The sequence below is a fragment of the Branchiostoma floridae genome, chromosome 16 (genome assembly GCF_000003815.2).
Source record: "Branchiostoma floridae strain S238N-H82 chromosome 16, Bfl_VNyyK, whole genome shotgun sequence".
NCBI lineage: Eukaryota > Metazoa > Chordata > Leptocardii > Amphioxiformes > Branchiostomatidae > Branchiostoma > Branchiostoma floridae.
The window spans coordinates 9,139,486-9,154,249 of NC_049994.1; the positions used below are offsets into that span (position 1 = coordinate 9,139,486).

General features: G+C 40.9%; 2 protein-coding genes across 5 annotated transcripts; one reads left to right on the forward strand and one right to left on the reverse strand.

Moving 5' to 3' along the window:
- Positions 1–749: 749 nt before the first annotated feature.
- Positions 750–8,425, reverse strand: LOC118403195 (KAT8 regulatory NSL complex subunit 2-like). 4 transcript variants are annotated; one of them, XM_035801769.1, is made up of 12 exons: positions 7,715–8,425; positions 7,197–7,322; positions 6,824–6,898; positions 6,260–6,345; positions 5,684–5,862; positions 4,560–4,753; positions 4,136–4,250; positions 3,453–3,616; positions 2,656–2,913; positions 2,164–2,342; positions 1,450–1,668; positions 750–1,030 (listed from the first exon to the last, which is right to left on the reverse strand). In XM_035801769.1, the coding sequence occupies exons 4-12, from the start codon at positions 6,311–6,313 to the stop codon at positions 983–985; spliced, it is 1,410 nt and encodes a 469-aa protein (XP_035657662.1). In that variant the 5' UTR covers positions 6,314–6,345; positions 6,824–6,898; positions 7,197–7,322; positions 7,715–8,425; the 3' UTR covers positions 750–982. The 4 variants fall into 4 exon arrangements, with proteins under 4 accessions (XP_035657662.1, XP_035657660.1, XP_035657661.1 ...); XM_035801767.1 differs by lacking the exon at positions 6,824–6,898; XM_035801768.1 differs by lacking the exons at positions 6,824–6,898; positions 7,715–8,425 and adding an exon at positions 7,429–7,447.
- On the forward strand, positions 7,521–14,762 carry LOC118403550 (cyclin-T2-like; the record flags this gene model as incomplete). Its single annotated transcript, XM_035802284.1, has 12 exons — positions 7,521–7,717; positions 8,465–8,547; positions 8,886–9,013; positions 9,284–9,344; positions 9,570–9,632; positions 10,964–11,009; positions 11,951–12,041; positions 12,471–12,543; positions 12,701–12,774; positions 13,015–13,074; positions 13,380–13,482; positions 13,846–14,762. Coding segments are annotated over exons 1-12 (1,845 nt in total), but the record flags the coding sequence as incomplete, so codon positions are not given.
- Between the last annotated feature and the right edge of the window lie 2 nt (positions 14,763–14,764).

The following is a 14,764-nucleotide window of genomic DNA, read 5'->3' on the forward strand; positions in this document are numbered from 1 at the left end:
TCCTTGTGTAAACTAGCTATCATTAAGACAGTGAAGTCTGCCAAACGCAAATAAAGTTCTTTGACTCTGGTTGCGAAACAATACGGCTATTTTCAAAATAGCCCAGACTGATTCCCATTGTCCTTCACAAATATCTGGCCCTACCGTGAAAACTGGCCCCCTTACAATCTTCAAAATGGGTGGATCTATATGATGAAAATCAGCCTCATTATCTACGACATCTCTAAGTGAATCTTGACATTGCAATTCAAGATGTTTCAGAAGTGGTTGGGGAACCGGCGATGCTATGATTTTCAGGAGGGTGGACACAACCATTCTAAAATGTTTGACTTGACTTTCTCCAGATCCACAATTATAGCTTGTCAACATATATTGTAGTTACCCTTCCTGTGGTCTTTATTGCCTCATTCATGTATTACTCCGTTTACCACTCCAGTAATTTGCAGAGAAGGCTACCCTTTCATTAGTCGGGCCCCTAAAGGGGAAGAAGGCCCAATCAGAGACTGTGTTACGCAAGCTAACAGACTACTAGTAAACTCTACTTTGGGTCGTAGACTTCTAGTGGTAATTTTGTCCCTTTTGGGCCTTGCAAGCTTATGAAAATTATCAGATGACTACTATTAACAAACAAGCTAGCCATTGATCCCACTTGTACATCTATGTATCTGTTCTCTCTTCAGTTGGTAGTTCCCTATTCTTCAAATACCAGACCACAATGACAACAAAAAATACTTCATACAAAGTTTTTTATTTGTAAATACAAAATGTATTGTCATTGAACACAATATTTTCATGAACACAATATTTTCATGAACACAACATTTTCATGAACACAATATTTTCATGTACACAATATTTTCATGAACATAATATTTTCAACACAGGTGTATGGTCTTTATGTGATAATAAAATAATATAGTACTTGGGTTCTTTTAAGTTTACTTGTTAGTTTACGCCCATATACATATGATCTTCTGTACATTTATGATGACACAGCTGTTGATGTTTCACCATTTGTATCCATGGACTCCTGGAATAAGACAAACAAATAATATTTCAGCATATCAAACAACTTCTACAAGCAATTAATAAAGAGCACTGTTAGTAATAATCAAAACATAGGTAAAATATAATCATATCTTCAAGTTGTAAGTAGTGAAGTGAAGGAACTTAGATTACTTTGTATAATGCAGTATATCATTTGGTTTGTGAAAGAAAGGAAAGCTCTTGTGCAAACACATTTCATTTGTATATAACAATGTATAATAATTAAGTTTTGTGAGGACTTCATTTTACAAAAGGAGGTTAAAGTGCTGTTTCAGGTTATGGGTTGCAGCAGGTTCTGTAGCACAATAGCAATACAATGGAAATGCATACAGACTAAATGAAAATAATATATAATAATAAAACCACTCATTTAAGAATTACATTATACAGAGATATGCTCACTTGTTGAGAAGCCGGCTGGGCGGAGGTAGCTGGTGTTTCATCTACCAGGGCTGTTGTTTCCTGGTTCCTCGAGGATTCTTCCTTGGTCCCCTCTTCACCACTTTTGGTGTCAGCTTCTGCCAGGTCTTGTCTTTGACTCTTGCCCCCTGAAGCTGTGACCTCCATGGGCTTGCTGTCATCTTCTTCCACATCTACCTGCATAACGTCTGGCTTCACCTCCTGGCATAAAGAAGTCTCATTAATGACACTGTGATAAATTAAATGAAGGTACTAAAGTGAGAGTTTGTTAAGTGGGGATTTTAAAACCGTGATACATGTACAAGAAAATAAGTCTCTCATATTGGCTCATATTGTATGTAGTCCTTTTTCAAACAACAAGCAAGGTATAACAGCCAGGAAGCTACAATTATCATGGAAGCTCATCTGTCTTGGTAATGATCATAGTACAAAATTAAACTTTCTTCAACACAAAAGTACAATATACACACAGGAAGCTACAATGTGCCAACACTGCCAACACTGACTTATAACACTTCCTGCTCCTCTACACCTATAACCAGGTATACAAGTTATTATCATGAAAGAAGTATCTTAAATACCCTTGTTGTGCTTTAGAATTTACAACCTTAAATAAAAAGGTGTCTAAATAACAATGCTGACAGTAATTCTGAAGAGTAAACGTACAGTTCCCAAGAACATGTTTTGTCTTCCTACCTCCACTATCATCTCCTCCTCTTTCTCAGGCAGTTTGAACCTCTGCGGAGGGAGGGGTGAGTGTAGAACACAGGTGGTTCTGTCCATCCCCATGGCGACAGGCTTGTCACAGATCTCGATCCCTCCTGTGGAATGAGAGCAGTGCTGGAACAGGACCTGGTGAGGGTCGTGAAGGATGTCTGGGGTTAGGGGTCAAGGTTCACACAAATGTTAATCTGTTATCCAATCAACATTGTCAAGACAAAACAACATTATCTGTGTCAGGCACTCTTCTCCCCCTCTCACTGTAGTACTGTAAATTCATATCTTTTTCTGGGAACTTCAAGGATGCAAGAGAATGGGAGTTGAACACACATCACTACCAGTGGACCAGCACCCTGCTGTAGTGGCATGTGTAGCCCTTTGGCAATTGAAATGGAGACGAGCACCATTACTTTCAACAAAAGGTGTGGGAAGGATTTTCAACCTTCAAATTTGATAAAAAAAGGATACGTTGAAGACAGAATCTTGACATGGGCACCACATTGTGACTACATCTCTCCCCGTCTATAATGATGTTACAGCGAGGGGGAGGGGTGGGCTTGGTGACAAGGTGGCTCTCTGATGCAGCGATTCTCCTCTCGTTGGACCTGCTCTGCAGAAGGGCCTCGGCTCCGTGACGCTTACGATATCGCTTGGTAGCGCGGAGGGTGCGGAGTTTCTCCTTGTCAGAGCTGTCTAAGTCTTCATCAGTAGAAGGAATCACAGAGCCTAGGAAAAAAGAAAAGTAACACTACTCAAACTTTTTACAACATGGTTGTTTTGATAATTACTACACAGTTGTTGAAGACAGGTACTTTTGCTATAAGTACTGTAAATGCAATTAAGTTCGCGGGGATTTAATTTCACGTTAGCGGGAAAAAGGACTGTTCGCTGTGGTCTTAAGTTTGCGGTAGCACTGTGCCATGGAAGAATGTTTGTGGTGGTTTTAAGTTCGCGGCGAATTGGTAATGCGAAAACCGTGAACACAAAACCTCCGCGAAAATTTCTGCATTTGCAGTAACCTCCCAACTGCTGAGGTAGCCCTTTGAACCAGATTTGCAAGGGTTAGAGGTTTAGGCAGCAGGGAGGAGGTTAAGACTTAAATATGCTTCAATATTAACTGTTTTGGCCAGATTTTTTCTTCAAAAACAAAGCCCCTGGATGCCATCCAATATCTTCAGATAGGGAGAGACAATGGCACATCCTAATCGCCTAGCAAAACATACCCTGGTCATCCTAACTTAAAGATAGGGGTGTTTCACACTCACCAAGAATGTCCTGCTCCATTTTCTTGGCGGTGAGGTACTTGCGTCTCTTTTCCTTCAAGAGATGCTGCAACCTCTTGAACTGATCTATGTACAGGGACTGCAACCTGATCAGTTTCTCCCGGGTGATCAGGGCAACCTCCTCTGCAGTGTATACTCCAGCATGCCTGGGGAGAAAACAGGCTCATCAAAGGTTCAAGATCTCTCGAGAGCATTTTTCTCTGTGTCTGCCATATTGGTGATGCCATTTGCATTTCAGGGAACAAATCATAGTTTCAAAGCAGCTCAAAAAAAGGCAATAGCAACAAAATGCTTGAAAATGTACAAGGAAAACACCAGATGCCATGTATGTTTCAGCTAAAATCCACCAAATGCAAATAGGCACACCAACATGGCATCAAAAACCTGCTTGCTCAATAGATATGGAAAGTCTTGGAAAACACTCAGAACGACTAAGTGACACACCTTTCTGCAGTGTACGCATTCACAAGAAGTTATTCATTATAAGTATAATTTACGAAAAGCAGTACTATAAGTCCTACAGTCTTAACCAGGTTACCTGGAAATGATCTTGGAGTTTCTTCTTCACTTTATATTACACCTTTAGAAAAATACTGCAATTTCTCCACTGCAAGTATTTCATGACTGACATTTGTATGTGAACTGATGTTGAGTTGTGTACTTACTTGAGAGGGTCCTCTTGTTCACTGTCAATGCTCTCAGCATCGCTGTCCCCATCTCCTCTCCATGCCTGGTCCACCTGGATAGGCTCCTGGTCACTCTCACTTGAGTAGTCATAATCTGGAGCAGATACATTAGAAATATAAGCTGGCTTCCACATTTAATCAGGGCATAATCGGTGATTGATTGGCTACTTTCCTTTTCTAAAAAAGATACAAGAAAGTGGGGAAACCAAGCAGTATACAGTTTTAAAACTTCAACATGAAAATAGGGCATTCGAACTCTGAGGCTTCCTGGTGCAAAATTACATACATACCCGTTATAGCTTTAAACCCAGTGTTTGGTTGGTGTTTGTAATTTCTGCAAGGTTTTTACATCAGCCTAATTTCTAGCTAAATGTAACACAAGCCCTGATTGGCTGCCACTAACCTAAGACCCTGCTTGGTTGGTTGGATGAGGAGATGACATTAGCTTGTGGCAGGGCCCTCCCCAGACTTTTCTCCAGCTCCGGGCTGTAGTGAAGCAGGTGTTCCAGAAGGGGGCCTGAATTGTCCACCGGTCGCTTCCTTCTGTTAGCCCGCTGGCGCCACATGGCTGCTCGAGCCGCATGCTCGCTGCAGTAACTGTACGCAGATGGATTGTACATTTAAACAAATGATATTTGGCCCCCTAACAAATCAATTTCAACATACATGTACTAGTTACATGAAGGATATGTAATGTATTTTCAATTGCTGTATGTAAAATAAACATTGTGGATTGACAAACAACACAAAAAACACTTGGAAATGTTGACCAGAGACATGAAAGATCAATATGCAAAGAAACAAGCTTGTACTTATGTGAATTGTGATTTACTAACTTTCAGGGAGACTTTGACATAAGAAGGTAAAGGAGGTTTTTGCTGGTTTTTAGTTGAAGGTTGAAAGAATGCTGTAATTTGTGAAAAAACAAAAACATTGTTGACATTTCAAGATTTATCCTGAGTAATGGAGTGGAAGACAGAAATTATGCTTGTAGTGTGATGATTCTCTTCATTGTACCCAGATTCAACACTCAACTTCACCTATCATCTTACTTTCCATGGGCTAGTAGGCTTTGAAATGTTCACTTGATGGTAATACTGTAAATGTATTTAATTTTGCGGTAGTGGGGAAAAGGACTTTTCACGGTGGTTTTAATATCGCGGTAACACCATAGACTGCAGTCTAATACCATAATAGAAAATGTTTGCGGTGGTTTTAAGTTCGCGATGAAGTGGTCATTGCAAAAACCGTGAACATTAATCGACTGCGAATATTTCTGCATTTATAGTACTATGGATCACATTAATGTAACGTTCGAGACTTCGGCTGTAACGTGACGTACCATTTTTTTTCCTTTTTTCTAATGTTGTAATATCAGTATGATTGGAATTATTTGTATGGGCTGCATATCATCTGTAATGATGCAAATACATGTATACAGCTTTTTTTGTACTTGATTAAAAATATAAATAAAAAAATACCAGAGATTTCACAATCAACAGTATTCATCCAAGACCTAAGACTTACCCATCCCTGTTGGCTGCTTTGGGTGCTGCGTTGGAGCACCGTTTGCCAGACTTCCCTGACACGTAGTTACACTGACGGTACGGCCCTGCCTTATCCTCCAACACGTGCCGGATACAATATTCCGAACCTTCTGCTCGTGGCTGGAGGCAGCTACGGTGGATGTAGTTACAGAACTGTTCCTGCAACAAAATTAAAATGTTAAATATTCAAGCATCAGCCATAAGGGCAAAAACAAAATATTCTCCAGCAACCTATAAGTAAGGTTGTATCTTGAGGTCAGGGTTATTGACTTAGGCACAAGCACACAACATTTGAAGATTCTGAGACTGCTATGCAGAAAAAGTCCTGCCATTTGGCAAGCTACAATAAATATAGAATGGTAGACAGGATACGCCTAAAGAAGATAAACCAACAATACACATGGCTTTCTTTAAAATCGAGCAGTAGTATCTGCAAAACATCTCCAAATTTACAGTGAGCCATGGACATCTCAAAGGCATCCCTTGTGACTAGGAGTTTACTACTGAAGGTCACCCTTGACAACCATTTAACAAACAAGCATGAATATACAAGTACCTGTTGTAGTGTAGCCTTGACTCGAGTAAAGGTTGCTGTTCTGTGTTTCAACATTATGTCTGCTTTCCAAAGCTTCACAGGAGAAACTGTAATAAATTGAAGAAACATGACCAATCAATACATATCACAACAAAACAACTACAAATCATGTAGATATGAAATAACAAAATTAATAAGAATTTGCGTAATGTCCATGTCCACTTTTGCTTTAAAAAAAATCAATTTTGTCAAATAAAAGGCAAGGTACTGAAGTAGCCAGTGTAGCTGGTTGACTATTTATCTGTCACGTTGAAAGTAAAGCTACCAAACATTCTGATAAGTCTCTTGGAGATGATGACATGATGGCACATGATGACATGAACTAGTAACAGTAACAATGCCAAAATAAAACTGACAAAAGATTTTCAGGAACATAATCTGTACATTGTTTGCTTCTTTGGGATGTACTGTTGTATGTGTACAGCACAATTTAAGGTTCCTACCCATCTAAAATGCAATTCTGTTCATTTCAAACCACCAACTTCGATACTGATACATCAAGTCAAGGTCTCATACGAAACTTACTGATGAACAACTTGTTTCTCCCAACTGCTACCAGCCTTTCAATATGTTCAGCTATGTTTTCAAACTTTCAACAGCCTGAAAGCGACAAATTTCCAAAAAAAATAATATTGACACAAGTTGACGTAGATTGAATACCGGTGAAAGTTAACTTTTGGCCTAAATAGTTCTGTTTTTTAGTTGTAATTCTATAAAGTTCGCCTCTGCTGTGTTACGCATGATGCCAGGTGGTGTGTTGTCCCGCCATTGCTATCCCTAAGCTCATTTGCATATCATTGCCGCTGCCGAATTTCCCCGGAATTCACGAAAAATAAGTCGACACAACTGGAAATTCACTCCGTCCAAGAAATAAGAGCATCACTTCTACATCACCTACCTGAAAAAAATTTAAAAAGTCGTCGTCAATTCCTGTAAATCCAAATGGAAGCGAAGCTGGAACAAGGGCTTTCTTCCTTTCAGCTCTGTCGCCATTATTCCACAACCATTGCACCGCATCACAACCCTGTGGGAGAAGACCGGGATAAAAATAATGTCATCAAACAAAATATGATATTGATTTCGTCACTGTCGTTGATTCTTTTCATACGAGTGAAGTTTTATTTTCGTACCAAAATTTAAAAATATAGGTGAAAATATTATTTTTGGAGATAAAATGTGTAAATGCAGTGTTGGTCTGCTGCGTTGCGGCCGTCCCGTGATGCCTTCGTGGGCATGCGCAGTAATTGGTTGTCTGTTCGTCGCGGTGCGGGTAATGGCGGCGGTGGAACGATGGCATTTCACACCACAACAACTCATGGACACTCCTACACGCAAGTGTGGCGTAGACGCCGACAAAGAACTTTCCTATAGACAACAGGCTGCTAACTTGATCCAGGACATGGGACAACGCCTCACCGTGTATCCTATCATGGGTTAAAACGAGCCACTTTGTGGCGCAGTCATCTGAGTCATGGCGTCATGAGTGCCCGGCGCCGGTCTCGTGTGGTAAACCTGTATTTTCACAGTATTTTCAGCAAACCCCTTTACTAGTAATAGTCCTGTATGATCAGTGGTAATGAAAGATTGATATTATGACAAAAATTTGCCGAGATGTGGCGATTTTGATGAGATTTTATATCATCACGTGCCTGTGACATGAGTCACACCATTGTAAGACAAATTCTCCCAACTGCTCATTTACATAAGGGCAAGCCTTTCTGGTGGCCTTCTGGGAACACGTGAACTCAGGCCTGTGTATTGTCAACTATTAGTACGATTCTTTTCAGATGTAATCACGTATTCACACGTGTTTTTATCACACAAAAAATCACAAATGAATAAAATAATCCTTCCTTAAGACCGAATTTACCAATTTACACCTTGTCTACAGAAACAGTTGAAAATTATTCAATATTACTAGTAGAACGATCAAACACATGAAACTGACATTTAATTTATTTGTTAAGATGAAACAATAACTTTTAATCTTAAACAAGAAGGATGCACTTGATATGGCAATTGTATATTCCTGAAATGAGATTTGTAGATTTTTTAGATACTATTTTGATTATTATTATATATAATATAATGATCATACAGGTATCCATACCAAAAGCTGATTGCTAACTCTATACGATGCAAGTTTTCCTTAACCAGTCTCCACAGTAACCAACTATGTATCATCACTGCCATTGTATATATGCATCGGTTATACATGTACCATTCCTTCACCAAGATTCCACAAAAATGTAAGTACATGTACCTTTAGCCATTTATTTGTGGTGCCTTAACACTACATAATCTTTATCAATTTTAGCTATACTAATGTATCTATTTTACATTGTATGTCATGATTTATAATTAATATTTCTAGACTAGACTTTCTTAGTTATTTCAATTTTTTTAATTTGTGGAAGTAGAACACCACTGGCAAGCCATAAAGAATGAGAGATGTCTTCAACTGTAACCTATTACCCACAGTGCACCATACTGCACATGGTCATTTCAAACTGTTGAAGTGTGAAGTAGCTTGTTTCTAAACTGTGACTATGTGAGGTTATATCTTTATGTGCGATGTTTTGTTAGGCCCTGGCTGCTGCCTGTTTGTTCCTGGCTGCCAAAGTGGAAGAACAGCCTCGCAAGCTGGAGCATGTGATCCGCGTGGCCCACGTATGTCTGCACAGGGACTCCCCCAACCTGGACACGAAAAGCGAGGTGAGCGGAGATTGTGTAAAGATTCAGGGTCCAAATCACTAGCAAGTCCCAATGTTGTGCACCTGTAAAAGGCACTTGATACCTATTTCCTAACTATTCACAAGAAGAACCAAGATTATTTTACATAGTGCTGCAAAATGATAGTTCAACTTGTGTCAGTTCTTACAAAAGTTGTCTGTCTAAGAATGTTTTGATTTGTTGCAGAATGGCTTCTGAAGAAGAAAAGAATGTATTTTGATGAAAATATTTATTGTTGCCTTCTGTCCACAGACATATCTTCAACAAGCCCAAGATTTAGTGATCAATGAGAGTATACTGTTGCAAACTTTAGGTAAGTTAGATGTCATTATTGTCACAATGTGTTGCCTGTAACCACGTTAAAGCTTCCTTTGTCAGCAATAGGATATACCATACTCTGGTCAGTAGACAATGGCCAAAATCTGTAATTGTGTAAGTTATACTCAATTTCAAAGCGTCACATTTCTCTGTGTTTTATAGAATTATGTTTTCCATCAATGTAATTACACAGAGCTGTTTTTGTGTTCCGTTTATCCAGGCTTTGAGGTTGCCATAGACCATCCTCACACCCATGTGGTCAAAACTACCCAACTTATCCGAGGTGAGTGTAAGTACACCAAGATAAAACATTTACTCACTTCTCAACTTTCTGAACAGCTTTGACCCCGTCTGTTTCAATTTGCAGGTTTTCAGAACAGGGCGCAGAGAGGCCAGGAGATGGCCAAGTCTTGTCTCACAAATGGTGATGGTGTGTCCGTTTGCTCTGCTGTGTTCTTCTTGCATCAGTGTAGACAATACAGCTTGTTCTTTTCAATTAGAAATGTTTGAATTTATTGTGAATGTTCCATAAGTTGCCAATAGCTCATAGGAATGTTCGCAGTTGCCAGCTATATGATATATGTCGACCGTATAGCCATGCATCAAAACTCAAGAATGCATTTAGCAAAAATGTACAAATGCAAAACTTCAATAGACATGTATATGTTCTCTTATCGGTTGAAATGTTTTTTTTTATTGTTCGCTGGATCAGTCATAGACTATGCCAGTAGTTAATTCAGTTTTGTCTGTAAATTTGACTTCCATTGACAAAACAATTTCGAGAGTTGAAAGTTTGAAAATTTTCAAAACAGCTGTATTGTGTGCATTTGCATAGAGCTTTGTGCTTTGCTTGTGAGTGTGATAAGTGTTGAAACTGCAATGATCGTCAAATGGAGCCATTCATTATCTTTATTAACCAAAAATGTGGCCTGCAAGTAAATATTTCAGGTGTAAGAAGTAATTAAGACATATATATCTGATTCTAGCTGCTTTGCGTTTTATGATCATTGCAGTTTTGACCACATGCTGGAGAAGTTGTTGTTATTCCATACTTTTATTCTAGTCTATTCAGTAATTTGAAGTAATGATAAGTGTCTAGAAAAACAGAAACGTCGTAAAGAGTAACAAGTAACAGAAATGTTTCAGTTTTGAGTCTGTAAGCAGACTTTAGAAATTCAATAGCTTATTTCTCAACCTTCAAATCCAAAGGATTCTTAGTGACTGTCTTACTGTCAACTTTATTTTAGAACATCTCCCTTGCTTGCAAATTTTCCTGAACAAAACATCTTGGATTTCATGTAGAGTAGAAGATTTTAAGCTGGTAGCATAGAAAGTACTGTGCTTAAATTTGATTGGCTTGGTGGCCTGAGAAGTTTGTGAAAATGGAAAATGTGCAAGCTTGGTAGATGGTTTGACATGTACATTTCTATAGAGTGTGACACTGTCCATTGATAAGGGGCTTGTACTTGTCTGCTGACAATGCGTACACCGCTAATCAGTGTTCTTTTGTTTCCTCTGGTGACCTTTCACCCATCACCTTTGCGGTACGCCATCCTGGTTATGTGCTGTCGTGCCGACACTGCGGGTGTGCTCTGCCCCATCGACCAATCACAGCCCCCAAGGATTTGGCGCAGACCGCATATTTCATGGCGACCAACAGGTGGTTGCACACCTCCTTCTGACAAGCGCGGCAGTGTTACGCCCCTCCGCGACCCCTCCACCACCCCTACAGAAGGCATGGTATAGTCCATGTGATTGGCATCACCTGCCAAAACCTCGGAGAAACCATTTCTCCAGAGGGGTGGGGAGGGAGTGGTCAGGGTGTAACACTGGCTGCTGATTCTTGAGCAGACTGTTGGACTTGCCATGCATACATGTGTACGATAGCCAGTAGTGGGTTGGAGGTGTACGTCACAAAGAGTCGCAGAGAAATCTGTTAAAATGTTTGGAGATTGTTAAAGACTATATTTGTCTATTCTATGTCTAATTGATTTTTATGTATTGTGGATGCAGTGTCCTTGGTTTGACCCAACATAATGGTCATAACCATTGGAACACAAAGAGAAAGGGAGGACTCTTCAGAACCATGCATGTAATCTAAGTTGTTATTGTGAAAAGCATTTGTTTCCTGCAGCAAAAGAGTGGAATATTTCATCAACTACATCCTTTGGACTGGAAGTAGCCTTTTTTTATCTGAAGAGTCCTCTTTTTCCCTAAAAATGGATTTTTTTTGCTCAGGAGTGACCCAAAAGGAAAATGCCTACTGTAAGTTGGGCTACAGCTTCAAGCCAGTGATGAAAACCTTGCGAGATTCCGTAGCCGTAAGACTCAGACAGACCAAACTAACATTCCTATCATTTGTTCTTCTGTACAGATGTAAAACTGGGGTGATGGTTTCCACTGCTGGCTTGAAAGAGAGGATATTTGTGAAAGGCGATGATTCATACCTCATGGTGGTATCTCGGTGTAGAGTTGTGAAAAATTCAGTGTTACAGTTATAACTACTGATCTTGCTGCAAGTCTGGAAATTGTTTGAATCGTTTTGCTGACTTGTGTTTTCCCTTCTCTTTCTTGTGTTTGTGTTTGTATGTGTGTGTGTAGTCTGCACCTGACAGCCTTCAGTCTTCAGTACAAGCCTACCGTGGTGGCCTGCATGTGCATCCACCTCGCCTGCAAGTGGGCAAGTTGGGAGGTCAGTTCTTTCAATCGAAACTCGGGGCTTGGTATCTTGTCATATTCCAGCTCCATTAGATCCTTTGATAGTTTGACCCTGCAGAATCGTCTGGTATTCGTTGATGGAGAAATGATCAGCATTTGAACATTCCCATAAGATATGGATAAGGCTTATGATTAGCTCCGAGTTCAGTTTCTTTTCATACCTCATTTAGCTTAGTATAGTAAAGACAGCATTTTGGAAATGTTAGCAAAAAAATAATTTTTTTTAAATGCCTTCCAAAATGTAGTGATGTTTCTGTTAGAATGAAGGTTTTCTCTTTGCTAAAGTATTTGCCAACAAATGTAGATGATACCCAATTACCCATCATAAAGGGATGGTAAACCATTATGTAAGCCGAACAATACGGATTTAATAGGATTCTAAAGATTTTACTTTACTCCGCAGATCCCACGGTCGAACGATGGGAAGTACTGGTGGGAGTATGTTGACCCCAATGTTACACTGGACCTACTTGACAGTAAGTTACAAGGAGAGCTCTTCTCCCTTTTGTGATTTCATTATATTTTTCTTACCAGTGATTTTGGTAGTCTTCTGTAAAATGTTGTTTAATAGTCTTATATGATTAAACCATTGTTAGGAAGTTGAAGTGTCAAATACTTGTGGTTTCTTTTTAGGTCTTACCACAGAGTTTCTGCATATTATGGACAAGACCCCAAGTAGACTGAAGAGGAAAATTAGCAATTACAAAGTAAGTATCACAACCTTCATCGGGTCCTTCAGAAAGGTCTGTTGTAAATGTATAGAAGGGTAATTCAAATCTTCATGAAAACCGATCTGGTAGTATGATTTGCCTGCAAGTTTTTGCTAATTCAGGTGGTTTCACCCAGGCAAAGTATGATGAATTTTTACATTTTTTTGCAAATATTGTATAGAACTAAGGACGAATAGATAAAGCGGCTTACATTTTACATTTGTCTTCTTGTTGCAGATGGCAGGGGATTCCCCTATGTCCTCCATCTTTAATGCTGCTCACACCTCAGGAAAAATGGTACGACCCATGTTTAAGATATTCCTGATATGTAGAGTCATTTCTCATCATAGTAAGAAAATAAAGAATTGCTTTATTTTCCCATTAGAGGGGAGTACGTTACTTAAGATCAGAGCTTTATGAAATCGTTGTGCAGAATTGACTTATGACAGATACCGGTGACATATAAATGTTGTGATGAGTCAATGATTGTAAGGCAAAAAGAAACCGAAGCCTGACTAACAGCTGTTTCTTGTCCATTCTAGATGCATTAAAGTTAAGTCATCAACATCACATTCTAACATGGTATGTTTGTTTCCCCACAGAGGCCAAAGCCAGAGGCCACATCCACTGTTTCCACGGCGACTGCCTCCGGTAGTTCTGCCACTACGGGCCAGCCCCAGCCTGGGTCCTCCTCCAATTATTCAGGTACAGGGCACTGCATATACTACTACTATTACTACTAGGAAATCTTAAGTCCTGGTCTAAACATCCACACTAAAGTTGTCTGTATTTTGGTAGTGTGTAATACATTAAATCTGTTCAAGTGAAGACTCCAACATACTTTGTGGGGTCAGCCTGATGTTCCTGACTGAAAATGCATAATGTAGCAAAGCAGCATTGTATACTACCAGCCACGTATACATCATACTTCACATCAGTAGAAGATGATTGCTCTAGCTTTTTTCCATAAGTATGGGAATTGTAAGGGTCAGAAGTTTGAGTTTCCATAAGTATGGGAATTGTAAGGGTCAGAAGTTTGAGTTTGAATATGTATTTTTCTCTTGACAGCCCCTACAGAATACACCAACCATGACAGGCAAGGGAAGGACTCTGCACACCACAAAGCAGGCCTGCAGTCAGCGAGTTCCAGTTCTGTAAATACCTCCACTAGCGTGGACCTGAAATCTCATCCTGACCTCCCCACCCTGCCCCCGCTGGTTCCCCCGGCAACAAAGTCCCCGCCCAAGCTCTTCATCAACCAGGATGCCCTGCGGAAGATGGAGGAGAAGAGGGAGGGTACTCCGACCGCGCACGGCGCCCACCACTCACAGCGTCCCAGCACGCACAGAGACAAGTACGGCAGGCCGGTGCAATCTAAGGCGGACAGAGGGGAGCGAGAGCACGGCTTGGGAGGCGTCACGAAACATCACCCCAGCCAGATGAATGCTCACAGGGAAAGACACCACCACCAGGGACACCATCCTGCGTCCCACAAGGATCAGCAGAGACATCATGAGAAGACTGTAGTCCCAGGGCACGAGAAAATGTCCACAGTACACCACCATCCCAGAGAGAAGGTGCCCCCCAACAGTAAAGACAAGCATCGCCACGAGCACCACCACAGGCACTCGGCGAGCGCGGCATCCCGACATCATTCCCGTGGCACCCAGCCATCTCAGGGCAGCCTGCCACACCCACACAAGCACCAGGGTCCGGGCGACGTCCCCGACTCCAAGTCCAGGAAGCGGGCTCACGCAGGAAGCCCCGACATGGCCGTGCTTCACGGTGCAACGAGGATGGCCACCGACGGCGCTGCAGGGCTCATGCACCCCTCCCCTGCCAAAAAGCACCAGCGAGATCACCCCGGACAGCTCCACGCTCCTGCCCCGGGGTCGCTAGAGAGCTCCAGCCTGCTGAAGCTGCCCGATGCCACCCCCTGCCCCCCACCACCCGTCTGGCCAGCACCCCCCCTCAGCCCCATCCCCCT